At 39.8% G+C, this 21,612-nt stretch overlaps 1 protein-coding gene across 4 annotated transcripts; it reads right to left on the bottom strand.

Annotated features, from left to right (window-relative positions):
* Nucleotides 1-22: 22 nt before the first annotated feature.
* INTS10 (integrator complex subunit 10) lies at nucleotides 23-20,062 on the bottom strand. Of its 4 annotated transcripts, none has more exons than XM_050338126.1 (18): nucleotides 19,886-20,062; nucleotides 19,167-19,234; nucleotides 18,798-18,901; nucleotides 17,644-17,783; nucleotides 17,068-17,149; nucleotides 16,638-16,778; nucleotides 16,067-16,238; nucleotides 15,451-15,620; nucleotides 11,755-11,888; nucleotides 10,920-11,076; nucleotides 10,196-10,278; nucleotides 9,179-9,331; nucleotides 7,957-8,065; nucleotides 7,557-7,636; nucleotides 6,939-7,101; nucleotides 6,280-6,373; nucleotides 2,266-2,343; nucleotides 23-412 (listed from the first exon to the last, which is right to left on the bottom strand). In XM_050338126.1, the coding sequence occupies exons 1-18, from the start codon at nucleotides 20,051-20,053 to the stop codon at nucleotides 256-258; spliced, it is 2,253 nt and encodes a 750-aa protein (XP_050194083.1). In that variant the 5' UTR covers nucleotides 20,054-20,062; the 3' UTR covers nucleotides 23-255. The 4 variants fall into 4 exon arrangements, with proteins under 4 accessions (XP_050194083.1, XP_050194084.1, XP_050194086.1 ...); XM_050338127.1 differs by having other exon boundaries at nucleotides 10,920-11,073; XM_050338129.1 differs by lacking the exon at nucleotides 2,266-2,343.
* Nucleotides 20,063-21,612: the final 1,550 nt, after the last annotated feature.

Below are 21,612 nucleotides of genomic sequence, written 5' to 3'. Positions count from 1 at the left end.
AAAAAAGGCAAAACAAATAGGCTATAACAGAAGACTTCTTAAACAAAGTTTTATTTATAAAGTTTGATCTACCCACATAAAAAAACTAACCAGTGAACAAACACTATGTGGTGTTTGTGTACTGCAGAACCTGTAACTCATAGGGAACTTCTTTGACTCCTGAACAAGTGATTTTCCACTGTCATGCTGCTTCTTCATACAATTAAGAGCCTTCCTCTGTCTCCATAAAAGACACGGCATCATGATCCAGTCCATTCAAGCAAGAGTTTGAAGCAGCAGTATTTTCTCATTAATGCAGAACCTATGCAAGACCACCATGAGATTTTCCCCACAGCGCGAGACCTGGCGCTCCATGGCCAGGCGGAAATCTTCCTTCACTCCTTTAGTTATACCCCGGGTAACTGTATGATGCCTTAAGCCATGAAGGAAAGAGAGACAGACAAAATAAAATAATCGTTATTTAGTGGACTTACTATATATTTACTGTCCGTATCTGAGTTTACATAATCAGAGTCAAATAGCCCTGCTATGCTATTTTTTTAAAAATCATGTGTTTAGTAGCTTACAGTTCGTTTAACAGTTGGAAGTTCCATTAAAAGTCTATGTTCTCACTGCTTTTACTACGACTGTTGGGGAGGAAATTATGTTGCTCTTTTGGCTAACAGGAAAATCTGTTCTCTGAAATGAGCAGGTACAGAGTTCTCCTTGCTTGGGGAAAGGAATATTTTTTTTTCTCTCTACTTTTGCTGCCCAGTCTGCTTCTTCCTTGGAATCTCTTCTTTAAATGACCAGGGTTGAAAGAAGAGTGACAAGATGAACTTGCTTTGTCTGGAGGAAGGGTGCCACCATAAAGAGCAGAGGGCATCTTCTACCAGTATCAAAGTGCAGGAAGGAGCTATATAATCCTCTGGGCACTGATAACGCTTTGACTAATGAAAGGCATAGTGAACACTTCATAAAACCCAAATCAAGACAGGCTGTGAGTCTGCATCAGTAGAAGCCAGCTCTTATGGAGATTTGAGACACCAGGTCGGGATTACAGTTATCCTGAGCAGAAGTTCAGGACTTGTTTTCAAACAGAACAAAACTGAGCAAGCTAAAGCAGTGCTGGCTGGGGAAACTCATGGGATATTGCCCTATTAAGGGCTGTTCTTGTGAACAGCTCTTTGTCCTTACACTGGCCTCTAGCACTCAACACCTAAATCTTGTCCTTAAAACAATCTTCCGCAGCATCAAAGCACTACACTTCACTTGCACTGGTCCAGAACTGGATAAGTAAGATCAAGACTATAATATCTACCTGCAAGTCCTACTTGGGAAATAAAGATATGCCCTGGAAAGAGAGCCCTAACACTACTAAAGGAGAAGCATAAATTAATTTCGAGAGAAAAGCATAATGCTAATGCTGAGACAAGTCCTGAGTCATGGGTAAGAAGGGAAGAGCTGGTCCAAACCCAGCAAGCACACTGAAAGACAAAAGAAAATAAAAAATAAAGGGTGAGGGCATCTATGCAAATCCAGAGGTGCTGGAAATGAGAAAGGGAAAAATCTTGGAATTACCCTCACCAACAATACCACCCAACTTCCACATAAAAAAGCAAGTCTGGCATTTGAGTAGAGACCTCTGCAACACATGGAAAAGGCAAAAAGGAGACTAGCCTGGAGCCTATTGGGCAATTCCTTAATGATCTAGGCTAAGAGAAGCAAAACCACAGTGAAAACACTCCAGCATATTCAGAGGTTATGGGATAAGCCCTGTTTTCAGTCTTTACTCTTTTAAACATTGCTGGCAGCAGAGTGCTATGGTCAGTTACAACCTAAAGGAAAATATGCAACCTACAGCTACTGAGTGAGCCAGCAGCACTTTGGAAGATGTGTGTCATGTTATAGCTGGAAAACAGAAAACAGAATTCAGAACAACCTAAATAAGGAAAAGTAGCTACAAATGGATCCAGTAACCAGCATCTTGAGAAGGAAGGGTTATACTCTTGCTAATATGTGATCGAACACCAGCATAATTTTGGACGATTTCTACATTATTGTTTAAATTCAATAGTGATTATTAAATTGAAAGGACACGGATACTGGCAACTTATGGGAAAAAGAAAAATAAATGTTATAATAGAACAACATGGTTTGCCAGGCAATGTAGGCACAAATGAAGGGAAAAAAAAAAGATAAGTAACAAATTGCTGAAAACCATGGGCAGTAAAACATGTCGACAAAACACAGCACACTTATGAGCGGGGTTTTTCCACTTGGTACCTGTCAGCAGTCTGTATGCTGGGCTGTAGCACAGGTATGAATTCCTGCTGCAGTAACCCCATGGGAGGGCTAGAAGTCCTTTAAAAAACAGCAAATAGCAGCATTCAAACACCCACACACCAACTCCCCCTCCGGTGCAAAACAACTCTCCAGAAAAAGGAGCAACAAAAAACTAGGGTGAGCTCACATAGCAATATGATCCCTGAGCAGCCAAAGGGGTGCAGGACCCTAACAGCATCAAACATGCAAATATCCCCAGATTTCATTGCAAGGCTGTTCTACAACTGTGGTCTAAATACATAAACATATTTTTGGAGTTACACTGGGAAAAAGGACAGCAGCAGGTGCAAAAACAATACACAGCTGTACTAGGATGAACTGTCATAGCTCTTCCCGGGAAGCATGTCAGCCAGAAAAGATTTAATCAGAGGAGCACTGCAGATACCACAGCTTCCCTCCAGAGCTGGCAAGAGCATGTCAGCAATCTGGGAGAGCCCATGGCTTGGAGCAAAGGGGTTTGCTGCTGAGCCCAAGCCGAGTGCATGCACAGTGGGTATCGGCCAAGTTGAGTACATGACGCTGTTTGTTAAAGGTTGCCTAAGTATCTTTTCATTAGCCCACAGAATGGCCTTTTTCACCTTTACAAATCCAAACTGCATAAAAAAATGGCTGTTAGAGGATGGCACAATGTCAGAGCACAAATGCCTGCTCAGAGACACCTCGTTATTTATGACCAGCCACATGAACTGACCCCCAAAAGGTGTCTCAGCTGAAAGACAGCTTGTCTTCTCCCTGAAGTTTTTATCTCTGTGTGTTATTTATAACAATAGAACATGTCCAACCTAGAGCAAATCCAATGTCCCACCCAAGGAAAAGAGAAATGAGAAATTTGGTATGTAGTGGACAGGTCTAGTTTAACCTAAGTCTCTCAAAATGTCACCTAAGTCTTATTAGGCACCTGAGTACTGAGTGCATCGTTCACCCCCACAGATGCTAAGAAGGGAGCAGAGAAGCAAAGCTCACACTTAGATACCTATAATACTGAGTTAGGTGCTTACCTTCAGATCTCACAGGTGGGCATTTTGGTTATATCTATAATTTATTAATAGATATGCATGGAAAGCTATGCTTATAAAAGTCAAATGAAGATGGGACATTTAACACTCTAATATGGCTACAATAACCTGAAATAAAATATTCACAAAAATTATTCAATAAAATGAGATAATTTTTCAAGAGTTCTTGGGATGAATGAGTTCAGTACTTGCAAAAATGGACATGGGGAACAGATAATACAAAGGACCAGTAAGATGTTATTGGTCCCAGAGTGGCAGATGTTTGCAAAAGGGATTCTGTGCAACTTTGTCTTCACTAGTGTTTGCAAGATCTGCAGTCAAAACTATACGTACCCATTTGCACAATCAGAATAAAAATTACTTTTCCAAGATACTTTGTTTCACTTCAAACCAACCGAGCTTTTCCTTCTCTCTGTCCCCAAGGACAGATGTGATGGAAATGGGGTAGAGGCAGAACACTCAGCTTTCAGATCAAGTTTATGCAGTTTGATAGGCTACAATTAGATTAATTAGAATAAGTTTTATCAAAGAGAGAAGCAAGGTAATAAGCAGCAATTTCTTGCATATTGTTCCTTTCCTCTTTAACCTCACCAGTTAACACTGGCACTACTGACATGTATAATCAGTAAAACTATGAAACTTGACTCATCTAGAAGGGAGTTCAAAAGCACTTAGTGGTGCTCAATTCAAAGGTCATTGAACAAAAGAAAACAGAATGAGCTGGCTATATCACCAGTTAAACTCAAAGCCTGGCCCTTTCTACTCCCACAAGCAAAAAGGGAAGCATACAAGCTGTGTATGTACTTTGCAGAACCCAACTATAAGTCTGCAGGCTACCAAGATCTTACTTCAGCTTTTGAAAATCACACTGCAGTTTGCTTTGCTGGTTTCAGAAAAATTAATATAATTTCCTATGAAGTATAAAGTACTTAGAAAAAAGTACAGGAAGAAGAATGTGGAATTCAACTGGAGAGAAAATGTCTTATAAGTCATCAAAAAAACCACGGTCCCTGCAAAAGACATATAATATCTGAAACACATTTCCCATCAACTGAGATGCAGGATTGCTACACATTTATGCTGAGCAAAGATCAGACAAAGGAACAACTGCTTCCTGTCTGGCCTGTGGTGGCAAACTACAGTCTTTCTGAGCCATGACTGAACAGCATCTGAGCTGCCTCTGCTAATTCTTGGGAGGATGGTGCAGCAGCTCATCCAACCAGAACTGGTGATGGTTTTGAAAGATGTAAGCAGTCTGCTGATGCTGAGCCTACCAACCATGTCCCACAAAAGAGGGCTATGCTGGCACACCTTATTGAAAACCTCAGCTGGGGGAGGCTGTGAGCTAACCAGGGCTGCCGAGGCCAACCCTGTTGGGTGACACCATCCCTGGGTCTCACAGCCAGTCCAGCTAGAAAAACATCTGCGGTACCAGGGGATAGACGTCATCTCCGATCAGCGGCCTACGCCCTGAACTATCCCTTCCATCAGCTCTCCGATGAAGTGCTTCCAGTCCTACACATCTGACCCACATGAAAGACACTACAAACAGCTTTTCCAGCTGGACAGGGTATTTGTTTTGGCTCAATAAGCACGAAGAAATGGACCTCCCTTCTACAAGCATTTCCATCATTCAGGAAACATAACACCGATCAAATGGAGGTCAAAGAGAGGTTCTGTCTTGCTAGAAACTTCTGGCTACCTACTTCCTGACTGGTGGGGTCAGAACAGAAAGTAACAGCTACCACGCCAATCCAAACAGAGCCGAGAGAAGCGAGCGCAGAACTACTGCCAAAGAAATGGAGACAGCAGGTGAGAAGTTACCAGGCGGAGTCTTCAGTGCTAAACCCTCTTGTTGACAAAGCTTATTACTTAACATGACACGTGGTGCAGCATATCCTGATGCTTGTTTTCACACAGCGGGTTACAAGCAGTGAGATATAGCAAAGGTAAGAGTTTGAAAATCTAGAGCTTAGAAGAGAAAAGTCTCTGTCACATAAGTAAGCATTTGAATTTCTACTTTTTCGTTTCTTTAATTACACCTAGCATCTCATTTTTATGTTGGTTATCTAGAACTTTGGAAAATCTATTTACTAATCCAAGTTTGGATCCTGTTGTCCGATGTTAGGCTCCCATTTTGAAAACTTCAGCCCATTTCTAGTTAATGAATAGCCAGAATACACTGACCTAAAGTGAAATTTCAACAAACTTTATCAGTCCCCCTCTTATGAAGCAAAACATCATATTCTCATAAGCAACCAGGATGTTCCAAAACATTCTGCCACTAAAACCCTGCAGCAGATAGTTCCAAGTCAAGACTGAACAAGTAGGAACACCTAGGAAGTTAATCCAAATTCCTGATTTCCTTCAGCACCTCATAATAAGCTAACCAGAATAAGGTTGTTCAGTACATGGCAAGGGATGACCTGCTAGTCCTAACAGAAAGGTTATTAGAGTGTAGCTGGAGTGTCATTTAGTTTATGTTTTATACCAAAGTTTTTCATCATTCCGCAGTCTTTCATAACTTTGTTTACAAGGAATAGTGATTTCTGTTCAGTATTACTGTTCAGCCAAATTAGTAACAACACCTTGCACTCAGGCCTAATTATTTAAAGAATTCCTGTAAAGTGCAAGTGTCTGGTTGAAAGAGCACTACTGTAATAACTTTATTATGAATCATTCTACAGCAAATACCACACTCAGAAATAAAGTTCTGTAAAAGTAGAAGTTTAAAGTTGAAGAACCCCCAAAAGGAATTCACAGATCAGCAGCAGAGTCAGAAAAAGAAACTCAGGGCCTTATTTGAACTCCTTAAATTTAAGCTCAAAGACATGATAAACTATCCAGAAGATAACATGAAAGCAAAGACAACCAGAACATACTCCCTTTTTTTTTTTTTTTTTACCAAAGAAAACAGTAAATGCTTTTTTATTCTTACTTGATCAACATTGCTTGATTTGGCAGCAGTTCCAGATGAATTTTCCCTCCTTCCTGTGTTCTTAAATAAGCAAATTCCTCCAACATATCAATATCTGAGGAAAACGTTAAAGATTTGAGTAGGGAAACAATGATAGAGAACGTTCATTCTTATCCCTCACATCTGAAGCCACACTGCTGAAAGGACAGTCAAACTGAACAGCTACTGCAGTACTCATTCTTAAAAGTGACAAAGATCACAGGAATGTATTCCTAATCCTCCACAAATTTATGAGAAATAGCTTTTTAAAGTGCAAAGAAATCAGGTAATTTATTTTCTTTCTTCATTGTTTCATATCCACAGTCAGAGGTAAAGAAAGTTTATTTCTTAAAATTCCCTGATTGTTTTTACTTCCTTTTTCTGCACTGCAGGTTATGCTGCTGTTTTTCTGAATGGAAGTGCAATGACAATGCACTCAAGAGTACTCTCAAGTGCCAGAACAGGTGACAGGAAGCATCTTTACAGTCCATTGTGCACTTGACCTTTTGTAAGAAGCCTTCACGGTATGGAAACAAATACAGAATACGATTAAGGAAAGAGCTACTACTGAAACGGTCTAACAGTTTTTTCAATGCTACAGCGTAAGATGTGAAAGACATTCTTGGTCAGAGAAAGGATACTTGTGACATAGTTGAAAAAATTCTCGTACTGGAAGTTTCCTTGTTGGCAGATTTTGTTGATGGCTTTCAGGAACAAGTTCTCACCCCTTGGCCACTCATGCTGAAGCAGAACAACTACGTGGCCCAGCGCCATGTCATCTCTGCTGTCCGTGAAAGCTCTGAGCTTCAGGGGAAAAACGGCATTGAGACAATCAGGAAACACTGTCTGCTTTTATAAATTAATAGGATTTATCTCACCTACATCTGTGCAAATACAGAAGTTCTTTAAAAGAATATATTAAGGCATGAATGAAATACACTTCTAAAATAGGTTGCAAATTTCCATACCAACTTCTCTCCACTGACCTATACAAAGGGAAGTCTGAACAGAGACAAAAATTTTGAGATCAATTGTATCTCCTCTGCTCAAAACTAGAGAGAACAAACCCTCCCCCATCAACACTCCACTACTCCCTCCAAAAAAAGCTTGTTCACCAACCCATTTAGGTGAGAAGGACTTGAACCCTTCATACTTAGTCACAGCAGTGGGATAAGGCCATGCAGCTTCAGGAGCCCAGATACATAAAGCAGGCCTCAGAGACAAAAAGGAACTCGAAGGCCCAGTTGACCTTATCTTACCTTGAAACAAGCTAACAACAGATGAAGGCAGTAAGGCATGATAGCTCTGCTGGTACACGGCCAAAGCTTCAAATCAGACCCTGCAACAGAACAGTTCTTTAGGGATCTCGTGATTATCTAAGTTTGAAAGAAATTGGAATGGAGCAAAACAAATCTACTATTGCCAAGCTTTGAAGGTAAATTAGGAATGGTTCAAAAGGTGAACTTTTTTCCTTTCTCTTTTCCTGTGGTAGGAGGTTGGCACCAATACATTTTAAGAGGTACCAGCATGAAAACCACAATACAAAACCAAGCAGGGATAAAAAAACTTCCTGTTTTCATAATACAAAATGAGAATAATTACATACTGAACCAGAACACGTGAACTGACACTGAGTTTAGGGTAGTAGCAACTTCATACCTTTCCTGAATTTAGACTTGACTTTAGGTTGCTCCTCTTGCACTTTACCTCCTTCTTGTATTGGAAGTAAAATATAACACATGAGGTCAAGCACTTTTTCACATGTTTGCTATAAAAAGAAGGGATATGATAATGCTAAATTTAAAGTTCTTAAAATTCATGTATGTTAATAACTATTAAAAAATTCAGACACCATTAAATAAAAAAAAAATCACAAAATCTCTGCTAGAACTTGAATGGCCTTAATACACAGCATAGTTTGGCTAAGCAAAAAGACTGAGCTGTCCTTTAACAATCTCTGAGAGCCTACATATATAATTTTACTTGTGAAAAAATATGTATTGCCATCCTTCATTTCAAGGGTGTAAGATCAAAAACTGCAATCAAAACCTATTTTATTTTGAAGGATTAAGTTTTCAGATGCATTCTTAAAATAGTTTTGTAAAGCTTGTTCTGTTCATGGTAAAAATAGAAAGGAAAATGGCAATCTGACAACATGACAGAAACTCAGTGAATTTTTAATGCTATTTTCTAGAGACAGTAAGAGGTCTGTAAGGATATATGATCACATTTTCGGTGAAAAAGCACTAAACTGGAAGGGACAAAAGCACTTGTCCAGTAACACAGGATGACGTTAGGTCCTAAGAGATACAGCCTTTATTATCAGTGCTGACACTGACTGACCTCAGACCACCATGCACGGCTGTAATATTAAAAACACAAAACACATACTGCAAAAGTAAAGCAAGTTCAGAGGTCAGGCCAGATAATACTGTCCTGGAGTCTTTTATACTGTCAGTTGATAACTCACTCTTTCCTAAGATAGAAGTATCTTTACATTTTCTTTCCCCATGACGACTATACCTAAGAATTTTCCCTCAATTTTAAGAACCGATTCAATAAAGTTAAAGAATTCAAATGTAAGGGTACATTTACAGACAACTCAAACACTTGTAGCTATGGAAAACTGTAACTAAACCCTCAAATCTTAATTACCAACTAGACCTATATATATATATGTGTGTGTGTAAAAGAGAGTTGCTAAATGGACAGTCAGCTAATATGGTAGGAAGTGTAATTCTCCCTGTGAAGCACAGATTTTTCAGTAGACCATGGCTTATGTTTGATACCCTCTGGAAAGCAGGAAAATTCAAAGGAAGAAGACAAATGGGAACCACAGGGCCAGATGATGAAGGACCAGTGTGTGGAATGCTGTACATACCCGATACTCTCCAAGGGCAAAGTGGCATGATGCTAACTGGATTAGTGCTCTCTGATTTTCTAGGGATCCTTGTCCCGTAATTTGCTGTGGAGAATGAGAGCCCTGAAGAGCTGCCAAGTGATGGAGGCTGCTGATTGCTTTTTTGTACTGCCCCTTTAAAAAAAGGATATAAAAAACCACTGTTACAGTCTTCTGTATACAATAGGTGGAAAAATAGAACTAAAAATTCCCTTACAGAAAGCTTTCAAAACAGAGTGTCCAAGTAACAAGCCTTCAAAATTTTAACCTAGCCTCCCACTCTCCAGTGATGGGCTGTGTACAGGAGTGTGGATCAATCATTTGCAAGGCAGTGAGAAGATAAACAGAATTCTGCTTTAAAAAGCCAGTTTACAAAATCATATTTGTAACTGAATCAAATAATCATAGTCTTGAGTTAATAGTTTCTTTATTTAGACTAATGGAGTTTGAAATAGCTCTTGTTCAGGTAACAAGTACGGGCAAAAATAAAAGACCCCCAAAGGAAAAATAAAGAACAGGCTTTCTTCTTTAGATGGTATTGGAATGAGCACAGTCAGCCTAATTTTTGAGGAGAATGATAAATATTAACTGAGACATATTCAAATATTTTGTTGTTTGAAAATTCTTCTCTCTGTGTTCCAATATAATGCACTGACAGACTAATAAAATGTGCTTTTCTTCTGTAACACTACATACATATATAAAATATATATAAAATATATATATATCTCCACTGGTCAAAATGCCTGCAGAGAAGTCTTTTCCATATGTCAAAACTAGCTGGACTCAACAACAGCTATTGGGACAGGAATACCCAAAGCAGGGTACCTAGCTTGCAGTACAAACGGTGTAGCTCTATCCCCACAAGGGTCATATTTTAAGGCATAAAATCAGTAGGCAACATAAGCAGTCAAACTTGCAAACCAGAACAGTTATTTACTAGAAGGAAGAGCAACACAATCACGTTGTTTTTCCTAGTTTATACTGTAATTTTTTTACCTGGTAGATGATCATGTCTGTAAGAAAGATTCTTAACCAAAGCCAGGTCTCTGTCTTCCATGACAAACAAATTCTGGTGAACTCTGTGTAAGTGGTTAGAGAAGAGAAAGTAAAAGAGATAATAAAGCATTTCATAGCTTTGGGTTAAAAATCAATTATGTATATAAAAAAGCTCAATTTAAACATAGAAAAAAAAAACACTAAAAAAGTTAAGAGTATGAAATCCTTCAAATACAGAATACTCTCTTCCTATAAACTCAAGATTTTGATTATACTTCTCTTCACAGTGTCCAACAAACCTAAAAGCAGCTAGGTGGTACTATTTCCCTGCTTTTTAGAAGAGAAATTTTTTTTCAAGATTATCACACCAGATATTATCAGAAAGGAAGAAACAGAGTAAACACACATCTTCTCAAGCATAAACTAAGGCAGCCATTAGCAGCATATCCTCACTCAGCATTATCAGCTCTACTACCAAACAACTGCTCCAAGAGAAGTGGAGGTGAACGAATAAAGAATGAAATGAAATACAGGTATAAAATATTCAGAAACACAACAACTGATAAAGCTCCTTTCTGGAACTTTTATCAAAAATACTAAGGACCCAAAGTAATTTCGATTTTAAGGATTCATAATTGACAGGAATTCTATTTTAACAACAGTAAAATCACTTCTATGCAGAGCAGTGAAGCCTAAATGCAACTCTGCCTGCATTTAGCCTTACCTTTGTCGAGTGATTCCAGAGAATAGAGCAGCTCCCAGCTCTCTCTTGCCAGTTTGAAGCTCTCTAATACTTCGATGGAGTTTGCAAGATCTGCCTTGTTTACTGTAATATGGCGACTTCGTGCCTTCCCAGAGGGATCCTCATCATCTGAGCTCTGCTTAGAGGTCATTATAAAACAAAAAGATTACCTTCTTAGGTCCTAGTTTAAGTGATTTTTCGCTTAGCTTGTTTTAATATTAGACCAATCTGTTTTGCTACCAACAAACTCAGTGGCACACTGTGATAGGCAGTATCCCAAGCAAATTAAACATGGTGTACCATCACTGAGCTTCACACAGATTATCTGTTAAAGTACATACACACTTTACACTTTATCACTCAGTTTAGGTCTACAATGACATAATGCAAAGGAAATTCTTTATAAGTGTGTACTACCAGCAGAGAATAGTGGGTTTTTACATTAAAGCAATATTTTTTCATACATTAAAATATATGGACAGTTCCAGTCATGAAAAGTCAATTACTCTGGAAGTTTAGCTGCAGAACATCTGACTGGTAAAGCTACCTTCCAAACAGCTTCTGCAGCCTCTGTTGAACTCCTTCAAGTTAAAGCATTCACAGCAATACATATGTGTCTACAGCAATTGTTGCAAAAATTGTTTTATTCTTGCTGGCTTTAGAAAAAAAAATTTGTTTGAAAATTGTGGTCATGAACAGCTATTTCAGCATAGCTCTAAAAATACGTCTATTACATCTATGTCAAAACCACTATTGTCTAAATTCCAGTACCAATGCTGTTGTTGTTATGAATTAAAAAGTCTAAAATTAAAGTTACCATTGTTTTTTCTCTTCCTTCAGCAAGTTTTCTCTTTTTGTGTATGTGTTTGTTACGATCAATATCTGTATCACCATAGACGTTGGATACATCCTCAAGAAGAACCAGTGGGGTTTGGTTTGGAGCATTTGGACCTGGATTTAAAGACACATTAATTCACAATTACTCTAAACTGATCTGAAAGGACTCATGCCTACAGCAAGCTGGTTTTGTTTCCTTCACAAGTAATGACTGTAATACTAGAGAAAACAATCTGAAATAAAGTCACTTAAGTTGCCTAAGCTCAAACCATGCTATGGTTTCCTCAAAGCAGCCTTATGGTAAAGGTCAGAATGCATTACCAGACGTCACGAGAGTTTGCTTGAGAGCTTCAGAATATTTCTGAATCCTTTTCTTATGGAGCTGTCACAAGATATACTCAGGCAGCAGATGTTCTCTCATCAAGCATTATTTGCTTTTATATAAGTATAATAATTCAATAGATGAACGGCGCAAATGGCTCTGAAGTTAACAGCCGCAAATATGGCAAAGCACAGCAATATTCTCAAAACATTCTCATGAGAAAACAAAGCAATATGCTGACAGGCACTGATGCCTGGAAGAAGTGAGTATATTTTATGACAAGATTTCCCTGGTAGGATCACTCAGTGTCAGCTTTGATCCCAGTGATTTCAGTAAACAGAATTAAATCTTTAATTGATTGCCAGAGCTCATCTTCACTCTCCAAAGTCTCTAGAGAAGCCCCAGTTCGAAACACAGAAGGCAATTTTTACTTTCACTGGTGTCACAGAACACCTGGTGGGATCTGGTAGCTGTTATTTCAAACCCCAGTGCTAAAGTTTCATTAAATATAAAACAGGAAAAAATACTTCTTAATCTCAAACAACACTGGTACTTGATCACTGCTGAGACAGCTTTCCGTCCAAAAACATTTCCTCCTTTTGCACAATCAAGTTGTATATAGACGTGCAAAGCTCAGATAAAAAGGAATATAAAGGAAGGGGAAAACCCATTAATCTCTTTTCTCTTTTTGAAATCTCTGCCCCATAAGACAGTAGGGCAGACAAGTATTTTCAGTTTGTGCATTTCTTCTGTTTCTATTTGCAGAAAGATGTGAGGCTAAGGCCTCATTCATAATTGCAAAGAACTATTTTGAGAGTTTAGAAGGACAATCTACTTCACCTATTTCATCTACTGACATAAAAGAACCTATATTAAGCTTTCCCATCTACTCAAAAGTGATGTGCAAGGAGTCCTCTACAACAGAAGTTAATGTTAGAAGAAAACAACCAATCTGTCATACTTAACAAATAAGGTTATCTCCTTTGACTAGGTCCAAACTGGACACCACCATCGAAATGTCCCCTACACAAAGGCTACAACACATTGAAATCACCTCTCCTGTACCATCACGTATTCCACTGTATCGGAATCTAACCTGTGCAAACTGAAAATAGAGCCAAGCCATAATGCAGAAGATGGCATCCATGAGAAACACATATGAAAGTACCACGACTAGGATGCTGGAAGAGTTTCCTCACTAGGACCTCAAGAGCTGCCTACTTCTAACACCTGAGAAGAAAAGAATGGATTTTTCTTTTATTCACACTGATTTAAATTAATGCTAGCTACGTGCTTTGTTTTCCAAGAAGCGTTCTCTTCTAACAAAGAGAATGAATTCTCTAAATGAAAACAAAACCTAATCTCACCCTTGACTGGGGCTGCAGACCCTCTCTTTCAGTACTGAAAGTTACACAGCCATACCAAGTGCAGTGTGTTTTTCTGTCTATCCAGGCTCTAGAACCTAAGCTTACAGAGTTTTTAATTGTTTTGTAGCAGAGAGTGTTCTAAATAAACCCCTAAAAGCATCAGCCCAAATAGCAACTGCTGCCGAGCCTGCAGGTAGCCTGAAAGTTAGGAGAGGTGTGAATTGCCTCATTAATTTCTCAAGTCTCCAGCAAAGCAGATATGAATTATGTAAGAGCAATGCACTGAAAAGTTTTCCCTCCAGAGGTTTCTTGCAAATCCAGGTACATGAGAAGAAATCTCAGAGCTACAGATTAAGGAGGAGACAGCATCTTTCCCCACCACTATGCTTCCAAAATATGCAGGATTCAATATTTCTACAGTAAACCCTCCAAAGAGAAGGAGGAAACATTTTAATGATAGAAAGATTAAGAAAGGCACTGAATACCACTGGACTTTGATGCTAAAGCAGAAATGAATACAAGATGTCTTGGAAATACTTTCCTGATGTTGGGAAATTACAGAGGGTACCACAAACACTGACCCAAGGGACTGCACTTTGCTACCGCAAAATACTTTCTTTTTTTGGTAGTTCAGTCTGAAAACACTAGCTTTGAAATACTCAATTGTACAACTTAAAAAGGAACATTTTCACTAGTTCTTTACTTCATTTCTTCCTCAACTCAGAATAAAGCAGCTATAACTACATGCACAGTTGAAGCATCTCCCTGCTCCATCATTACTCTTCTTTCCTCTGGACAGAACAAAAAACTCAACTCCATTAGTTTCTGTATTTGTTAAAGTGACTACATGTTCTTTGCATACAGGTTGCCTTGTCATTTGTCCTCTGAGCTTAGCTACCTACTCACACTGTTCAACTGATTACCCAACATTCTGCACAGCTGCTTAAAACACACCATTTGCACTGACTGTTTCCTCAGCCAAATGATCATTTGCTCCATGCAGAAAAATGTGATTAAACTTATGATCAAAACATATGGAATTAAAATTATAATTTTATCATGAATCCATAATTGTAGTGTTAATAAGTACTAATTACCTACAGGGACAATTGTTATCATTCCAAGAAATTTCCTGTCAGTGAATGAAAAAGCAGGAAATGTGCATTATTAAGAGCTGAAAATTCCTTTTTGTGATGCCGTTTATTTCAGTAAGCTCTAACAAACTGGAGAGTAAAGAACTTCCCTCAGCTTCTGGGCCACCCCTGAAAAGTCCAATCAATCCCTGAAGAAACAATCCAAGGTGTTCCAAGCAACCTGGTAAGTCTCAAATGCAAATCTGAGTCAGTAGGAAAATACAGAGGTAACATTCATACGCTAAATGTTCAATTTACAAATTAATTACAAATTAGGATTAATGTGCAAAGCACACCTTAAAGATTATGCTTAAACTACACAAAGAAAGCCAAGTTGGAAGCTTGTTACTTTCAGGAAATCTTTTCCTATTCAGCTTTTATTTGCCTTATTATATTTGTTGTGTGTTCCCAATGCAAAAATATCTTCAGTTATCTAATGGAAGCCTTTTGTAGAATATTTTGATTGAAGAAAAGCAGGGAAACACCAGCTTCAGAGAAAAAAAAAGTCAGAGGAGAAAATGAGAGAAACATGATGCTGATGGAAGAGTAGGAATCAACCCTAGAGATGTTTCTCATCATGTCTGGTCTATTGCTTTTCTCCCTGCTAGACAACTGCTGCTGGCCAAGATTGAAGCCACGATAGTTGCACTGATCTTTGGTCTGATCCGCTACAGCAGTTCTTATGAAATACTTCTCCTGGTAAGATTAATGGCTTCAGAGAATTATAACAACAGCCATGTCAATGTAACTTTGTAAGATGACCATTTCAAAATACTAATGAGCAAAGATCTCACAGACATTAGCAATGAAATCACAAAGCACTCGTTACAGAAGTTGAAACATTAGAAACTCACCTTGAAAGAGTGATGGCTGGATGTTGCTGACATACTGAAATGCATTTTTAAAGAAGACCAACATCGTGGAATACACTACTTGATTCTTATATTTAGCGTGGGCATCGCTATCAAAGTTGCTGATGTATCTGCAGAGATCTTTCATTCGATGCAAAATATCACCAAAACTTCTGAGGGGAAGAGAGGCAAAAAGAATTCAGGATGCTACACAGACTCCGAAACTAAACGAAAGATTGTACAGTGAGTATCAAAATCTTAATGTTTCCACTGAAGACATCCCCCCACCTCAAGTCAGTGGAAGCTGAGAATAGATGCTAGTGAAATTTCCCTGAACATTTACCATGTTTCTCTTTGCTGGGGCACATAGGGAAGGACACCGCACAGTACTATAGTTCTTATGTATGACTTTCATTATGAAAAATTGAGTTTAGAGATTAATTTCAAAGTGCTGTCAGGAGCCACGTTTCTGCTTTACACTGCACAGTCTTGAAAGAAAAGCTGCTGTGAACTTACACAAAATTCTCATGTTAAAATTCGTCTTCAATGCACCTCCTTCAGAATTAAAAAGCCAAATTTTCCTTGAGAAGAAATACCCGGAAAAGTACACTTTTCTTACCTTCTTCCTTTATCCATTTGCCATTCACACCTCATTCCCACCACAGACAATATTTTAAATAGCCTCTCCCAAGGATCTGTAATCTGGGATGACTTCTCTGTGAGACCATCTATTATGTATTTCTGAGAGCTGCGCTTGCTTGGAGACATAATATCAGAGGAATCTTGTGAACCTAGGAAAACCAGCACATTTCTCTCTTCATAAGGAAATCAAACAAACTGATCAACTTTCAAGAAGAAGATGTAAAAATTATGTCAGAGCTTTTAGGGTAACCATTCTTTCTTTACTGAGAAGGCTAACAGGGAGCAGCAGGCATTTCTGCCTCCTCATACAGGAGAGCTGATAGGCTGGCTAAGGATATCTTTAACATTTCATCCTACCTCTCAGTAGATATGTTGAAGCACCATGGGGTATTTTGGAATCAAAGAAATAAGAATCATCAAATTCTACTATTAATCATCGTCTACATGTTACATTACATAAAAATAATGCGTTTTTTATTTATGGACGTCACTTCACTAATACTAAAATACATTCTAAGAAAGTTTAATTTAACTAAAAATATTCTTACCTTGATATTGGCTTTCTGTCTGGGTGGATCTAGTTACATAGTTAATGTAAAATTCCGCTGCTTTATTCAGATATTTATATAACAAGCTGGCAGGAAGTCGTACATCAGGATTATTAATTATCAGAGGAAGAACATCACAAACTAAAATAGAAAACAAACAAAAAAATTCTTTAGGTTTGTGGAGCTTTTTGTTCTATTTGTCCTAGGTAGGGTTTCTCAACCAGTAATGTGAGCCTCCATCTCTGGCTGACCATACACCACAAAGAACCTCACATGACTGACCGCAATACCAATTTGTACTATATGGTCAGCCTGGACTAACGTGGCCCAAGCCTCTTCTGACTAAAGCGGTTTTCTAATCTTGAAAGCAGTTTTACTATCTCAAAATCCTGCCATACTAAAAAGTAAAACAACATAGGTATTTTCTTACCAAATAATTTTCTAAAACAATTCACTGGAGATTCTTGGTCTTCAATACTTTCAGCGTCTAACAATGTTTCTCCAAGGCCTACCTGTGTGAGCAGAGGTGAAAATCAAACACTGGACCAGTCGTTTTAGAAACTTTTTGAACTGCAGTTCAGTGGGGTTGAACAGTAATTCAGTGGATGCGTGAGCAGCATGTGCAAGTCTCCAAATGTATAGTTAAACTGTCCATACTTAATAACAGGTGAAAAGCAATGCCAGAAGACAGCAAGACAAGAAAAAGAGAAAAACCGTGACATGTGACTACATTAGTAAAGACATGCACAGACAGGTGAGAGCAATACATGACTGATATTCTTTCATTTACAAAACAAAGGATTGTTTTATTGGCTTCCATTTGTTTTCTGCCTAATTCCTTGCTGGTGGTAACCTCCCAATACAGCAATCTGAGCTATTAGGCACAATTAAACATGAATAAAAAGACCCACCCCCTCACTAGGCAAAGGAAAGCACATTTCAGCAAAATCTCAAGAAGCAGAGTGCCAACATCCTGAATAGTTACTACGAGCTTCTCTTCCCTTACCCCGTGTTGCACCACAGTCTCTGGGAAACGTCGCAGAAGTAGCAGTAGCATTTCTGCCCTTTCTAGTGTGTTAAAGCACTGCTCTGTTGCCTTCAGTAACATTTCACACTGAACCCGACCAGGAAGGGTCTCAAATAATCCTTAAAAAAAAAAAAAAATATTAAGCCATTTAGTTTGCTGTGTCTGAATTGTGAAGCTGAGTGAAAAAGGGTAAAAGATGAGGCAACAGCACCTTGCCATGCAGAGCAAAAGGCATTTCCTTATGCTTTTCTCTATTTTTAATACACATGACCTAAAAAAAAAGTCTGTTTCTTTCAAAGAAGACCAAATTAATATTTATCTGTGTTTATTCAGGTTCAGAGAACTTGAATTAACAGGTAAGACTGCTAATGAGTGGAGTACTCAAAATCCTAATACTTAAGTATTCAACATTTCAAGATGCTTTTCCAAGACTGTTCATTTATTTTTTAATTACATTCCACTTCTACCATTAATATTTTAATTATTAAAATTTAGTTTTTCCCAATTCAAACTTACAGTGAGACACCGAAAAGAAACTAATATATTCTCCCTGTATGCTTTATGTATTCACTCTGAAAAATAAATACACCTCATGAAAAATCAAATGTTTTCTTAACTGGAATAGCCTGTATGCAGACCTAAACACTGCTTATCCTTAGGGCTTCTGAAGCACGTATTCAAACAGCAGGTTATAACTTTTCAGGTGTAAATCTTGCTTTCAAAACTGCCTGTGGTTGCCAGCAGTGAGTGCCAAGCCCTTCTGGTTGTCGTTCATTTTCATAACCCTCACTTCCTACGTACGAATTCACCCCATCTTTATGATCATTCACTGCTCTCTGCAATCTGTGAGATGACAAGTTGCAAGTCCCATTCCACTTACTCCCTATTCAATCTCTTTTCTAAGTGCTTGCTGTTTTGGCAGACTCAGTCTACCCATATCAGGGACAAAGGGACAAAGCAATCAGCCTGTCAAATCCCTTTATTTTTCCTAAGCCTAACACACCAACTGAAGTCTCTAAGGACAAGCTGAGAAAAAAAACCTCGCAGCCCACAAGCAAAGTTAAAAAGATTGACATTACTGGCCATGTAACCAGAGGGTTTACCCTTAGGTTCCTTCAGGATAGAATCCTTACCTCTTAAAAACTGTGTCTGCTTGTCCTGTGAGTCATTCCTTAGTGCTGATGTAATAACGCTGATCTCCCTCCATACAGCAGGTTGGTCTGGAAAATTCACAAACCTATAACAAAGTTTGAGGCAAGGAATGCACAGTGACCTCAAAATCTGCTTCCAAGGCAAAACCCTTCCACGAAAGTACGTGTGTGGGCAAAACAGAAAATAAAACCTTCCTTTTTACTGTCTATTTTTAATTAATTAGAACTTTTCTGCTTAATTTATCCACACGGATATTTTCAAGAACATTCACACTGTATTTTTGGAAGGTCTGACAATTTATAGAAATGAGCACCTGGCATAATTGTAGGGTTCCAGCTCTGATTACTTACATGTCATAGAGCAGCCTGCCTGCAGACGTTGTTCTTTCAGCGTTCCTCTCGATAGTGTACATCTCATACTGCAGGAGGCAAGGACAGAACATTACCTTTCCTGAATACTTTATGAATCAGATTAGTCCTTCCACTCTAAAAAAACTGTCCTCAATTTGCCACAGCACTCTGAGTAACAGAAAACTGAAGGACTGCAACATTTGCTGGAGAAATTAGGAAGTGAGTTTAGACTACCTAATCACACATTAATTTAGGAATAAACTTCTGTATGATAACATACTTACTATTAAAATTATTAACAACCTTCCAACATCTGAAAGAGGCCTAAAGGGAAGCCAGTGAGTGACTCTTTGTCAGCAACCATAATGATAGGTAAGGGGTACAAGGAGTAATGGGATTAGATGATCTTCAAGGTCCCTTCCAAACCTTAACATTCCATGGCTCTACGAACATGCTGGCTTGATCTTTACAAAAATAGAAAACTTAAAAATCAGCCAGTCAAATGCAAAGCAAAGACCCCGAGCTGTTACAAAAGCAATACGTAGGAGAGATATTTTAAATATTTTAATTATTATTATTATTATTAGCTACGTCACCGCGGTAAACCACGGCCCCGCCCCCGCCCCCATTGGCCGAGCCGCCTGTCAATCAGGCAGCACCCGCAGCAAGGCCGCGCGGCGCCCCCGGTACCGAGCGGGCGCGACACCGGCGGCGCTCACCTGGATGTTGAAGTCGGCGGGATAGAGGCTCCGCGCCGTGATGAGCCAGGCCTTGGCCGCCCACAGGTCCGCCGGCACCAGCTCCCGGGCCCGCTTCACCAGGAACTCGCAGTCCCCCTGCGCCGACATCTTGCACCCGGCCCGCCCCGGCCGCCGGGCGGTGCGCATGCGCTTCGCGGCGCCCCGAGGCCGGATCTCCCTCTCTTCCGCCCTGCCCTGGCGCGGTGCGCTGCTGAGGGTGGCGCGCGCCTGCCGCCATCTTGGAAGCGGGCAGGCGATGTCCCGTCCTGCTGGGCTGGACACAGGGACTGGAGAGGGAGGCGTGAGGGCCTGGAGAGTGGGAGGAGGCTGAGGACAGCCAGCGGGGCAGGGAGCGTGGGGTCTGGGAGGCCTTGTGTAGGGAGGCACGAAGGACTGGAGTTTTTTTCCGTGAAGCTCAGGGCTGTGGTTTGGGTTTCAAAGTGACCATGAGGAATTTTGGAAGCAAAGGTGAAAGGGGCCTTCTGCCCTTCAGCCTTTGGCAGCCAGTGTGGTCGCTGGTAGGAGATTGGCCGAGCTGCCCTCGGGAAACCTGAATTTTGGCCCCACGTGCCACGTCTATAAAGAGTTAAATCACTGATGTCGGCTGCAGTGGAGCACTGCCCTCCTTCATCTGGTGTTGCTGCAAATCAAAGCCCATTTTAAAAGTCCAGGGTGCTACTGCCTGGGCTCATGCTGCTCAAAGATTCTTACAGTCCAGTACCAAGGTCACCACTGGCAGATGCCAAGAAAAGCAAGATCTTTCACCACAGGAATGCACCTGGCTTTCAGCAGCTTGGAACTGAGACTTGCTTGTTCCCTCTAGTTTTCAGTGTTAGGATGCTTGATTGCAAACTAAGCCCTTTCTGTTACTTAGTTCGTAATTAAATGTCTGTTTCTTTCCTCGTCGCTTTGTTTGTTTGCTCCTTTCAAGCAGGCTCTTCCTTTTGTCTCAACAGCCCTTACAGACTTTACACTTGGGGACTTCCACTGATCAAATCCATAAATATACACATGCAAGAGTCAGCGTAATAATCCGGTTAACAAGTAGTTTCAACAGACTCGTAACTTCTGTTATAGATAAAAAAGGTCCCTGTTTTCCTGCTGAGGTGACTGTTGTTTATCTTTGTCTTGTTCTTTCTCAGTTACGGCACAAGGCTCACATATGCCTCTCGTTCTGCTGCAGATGAAAATGTGTTCTCACAGTGTTAGCCTGCCACAGATTTTCAGCTGTAGAGTCCCTGTGAGGACTGGGAATGTTGCTTCTCAGCTCCTCCTCTCCATACTGTTGTCAATTTCTCCTCTTTCCGTGCTCTTTTGGTGGGACTCTGATTTCACCCTGTGGCCACAATGTTGGCCATGCCCAGGGGAGAGCCACCGTGTGAGAATCGAAAATCAGCAGATTTCAGCAAGAAGTGTGCTTGGAAAAGCTCTGCCTTCTGAGGGAAGAGGCTGAGTACAGACTAACATGGAATTGTTCTGATTCCATGCCCTGTTTTGACTTCCTGCTTCTGTACTAACAAATACTGATTAGGGATCCTTGACAAACTAAGGCAGTAAGAACTACTGCACAAGTGCCTTACAGAAAGCGCCCGACCCTGTCTGTCACAGCGGTGCACACGGGCTCCTGCGGGGTCCTGTTCATTGCCCCCCTTTCTCAGGGCCCTCGCCATACACTGCTCAGTTGCACTTTGAAGGAGCACAAAGTA

Source organism: Myiozetetes cayanensis, unplaced genomic scaffold, assembly GCF_022539395.1.
Source record: "Myiozetetes cayanensis isolate MyiCay16 unplaced genomic scaffold, myiCay2020 scf7, whole genome shotgun sequence".
Classification (NCBI taxonomy): Eukaryota; Metazoa; Chordata; class Aves; order Passeriformes; family Tyrannidae; genus Myiozetetes; species Myiozetetes cayanensis.
The sequence above is the reverse complement of the archived record's forward strand: the minus strand, read 5'-3'. Positions and strand labels throughout refer to the sequence as shown.

Excerpts from the sequence above, each read along its gene's own strand:
- INTS10 (XM_050338126.1), bottom strand. The coding sequence starts at position 20,053 with ATGCGCACCGCCCGGCGGCCGGGGCGGGCCGGGTGCAAGATGTCGGCG. Across the intron at positions 7,637-7,956 it reads CAAGTCTAAATTCAGGAAAG|GGTCTGATTTGAAGCTTTGG; the intron begins GTATGAAGTTGC and ends GTTCTGTTGCAG. Across the intron at positions 6,374-6,938 it reads TTTTTTCAACTATGTCACAA|ATATTGATATGTTGGAGGAA; the intron begins GTATCCTTTCTC and ends CGTTTTCCTCAG.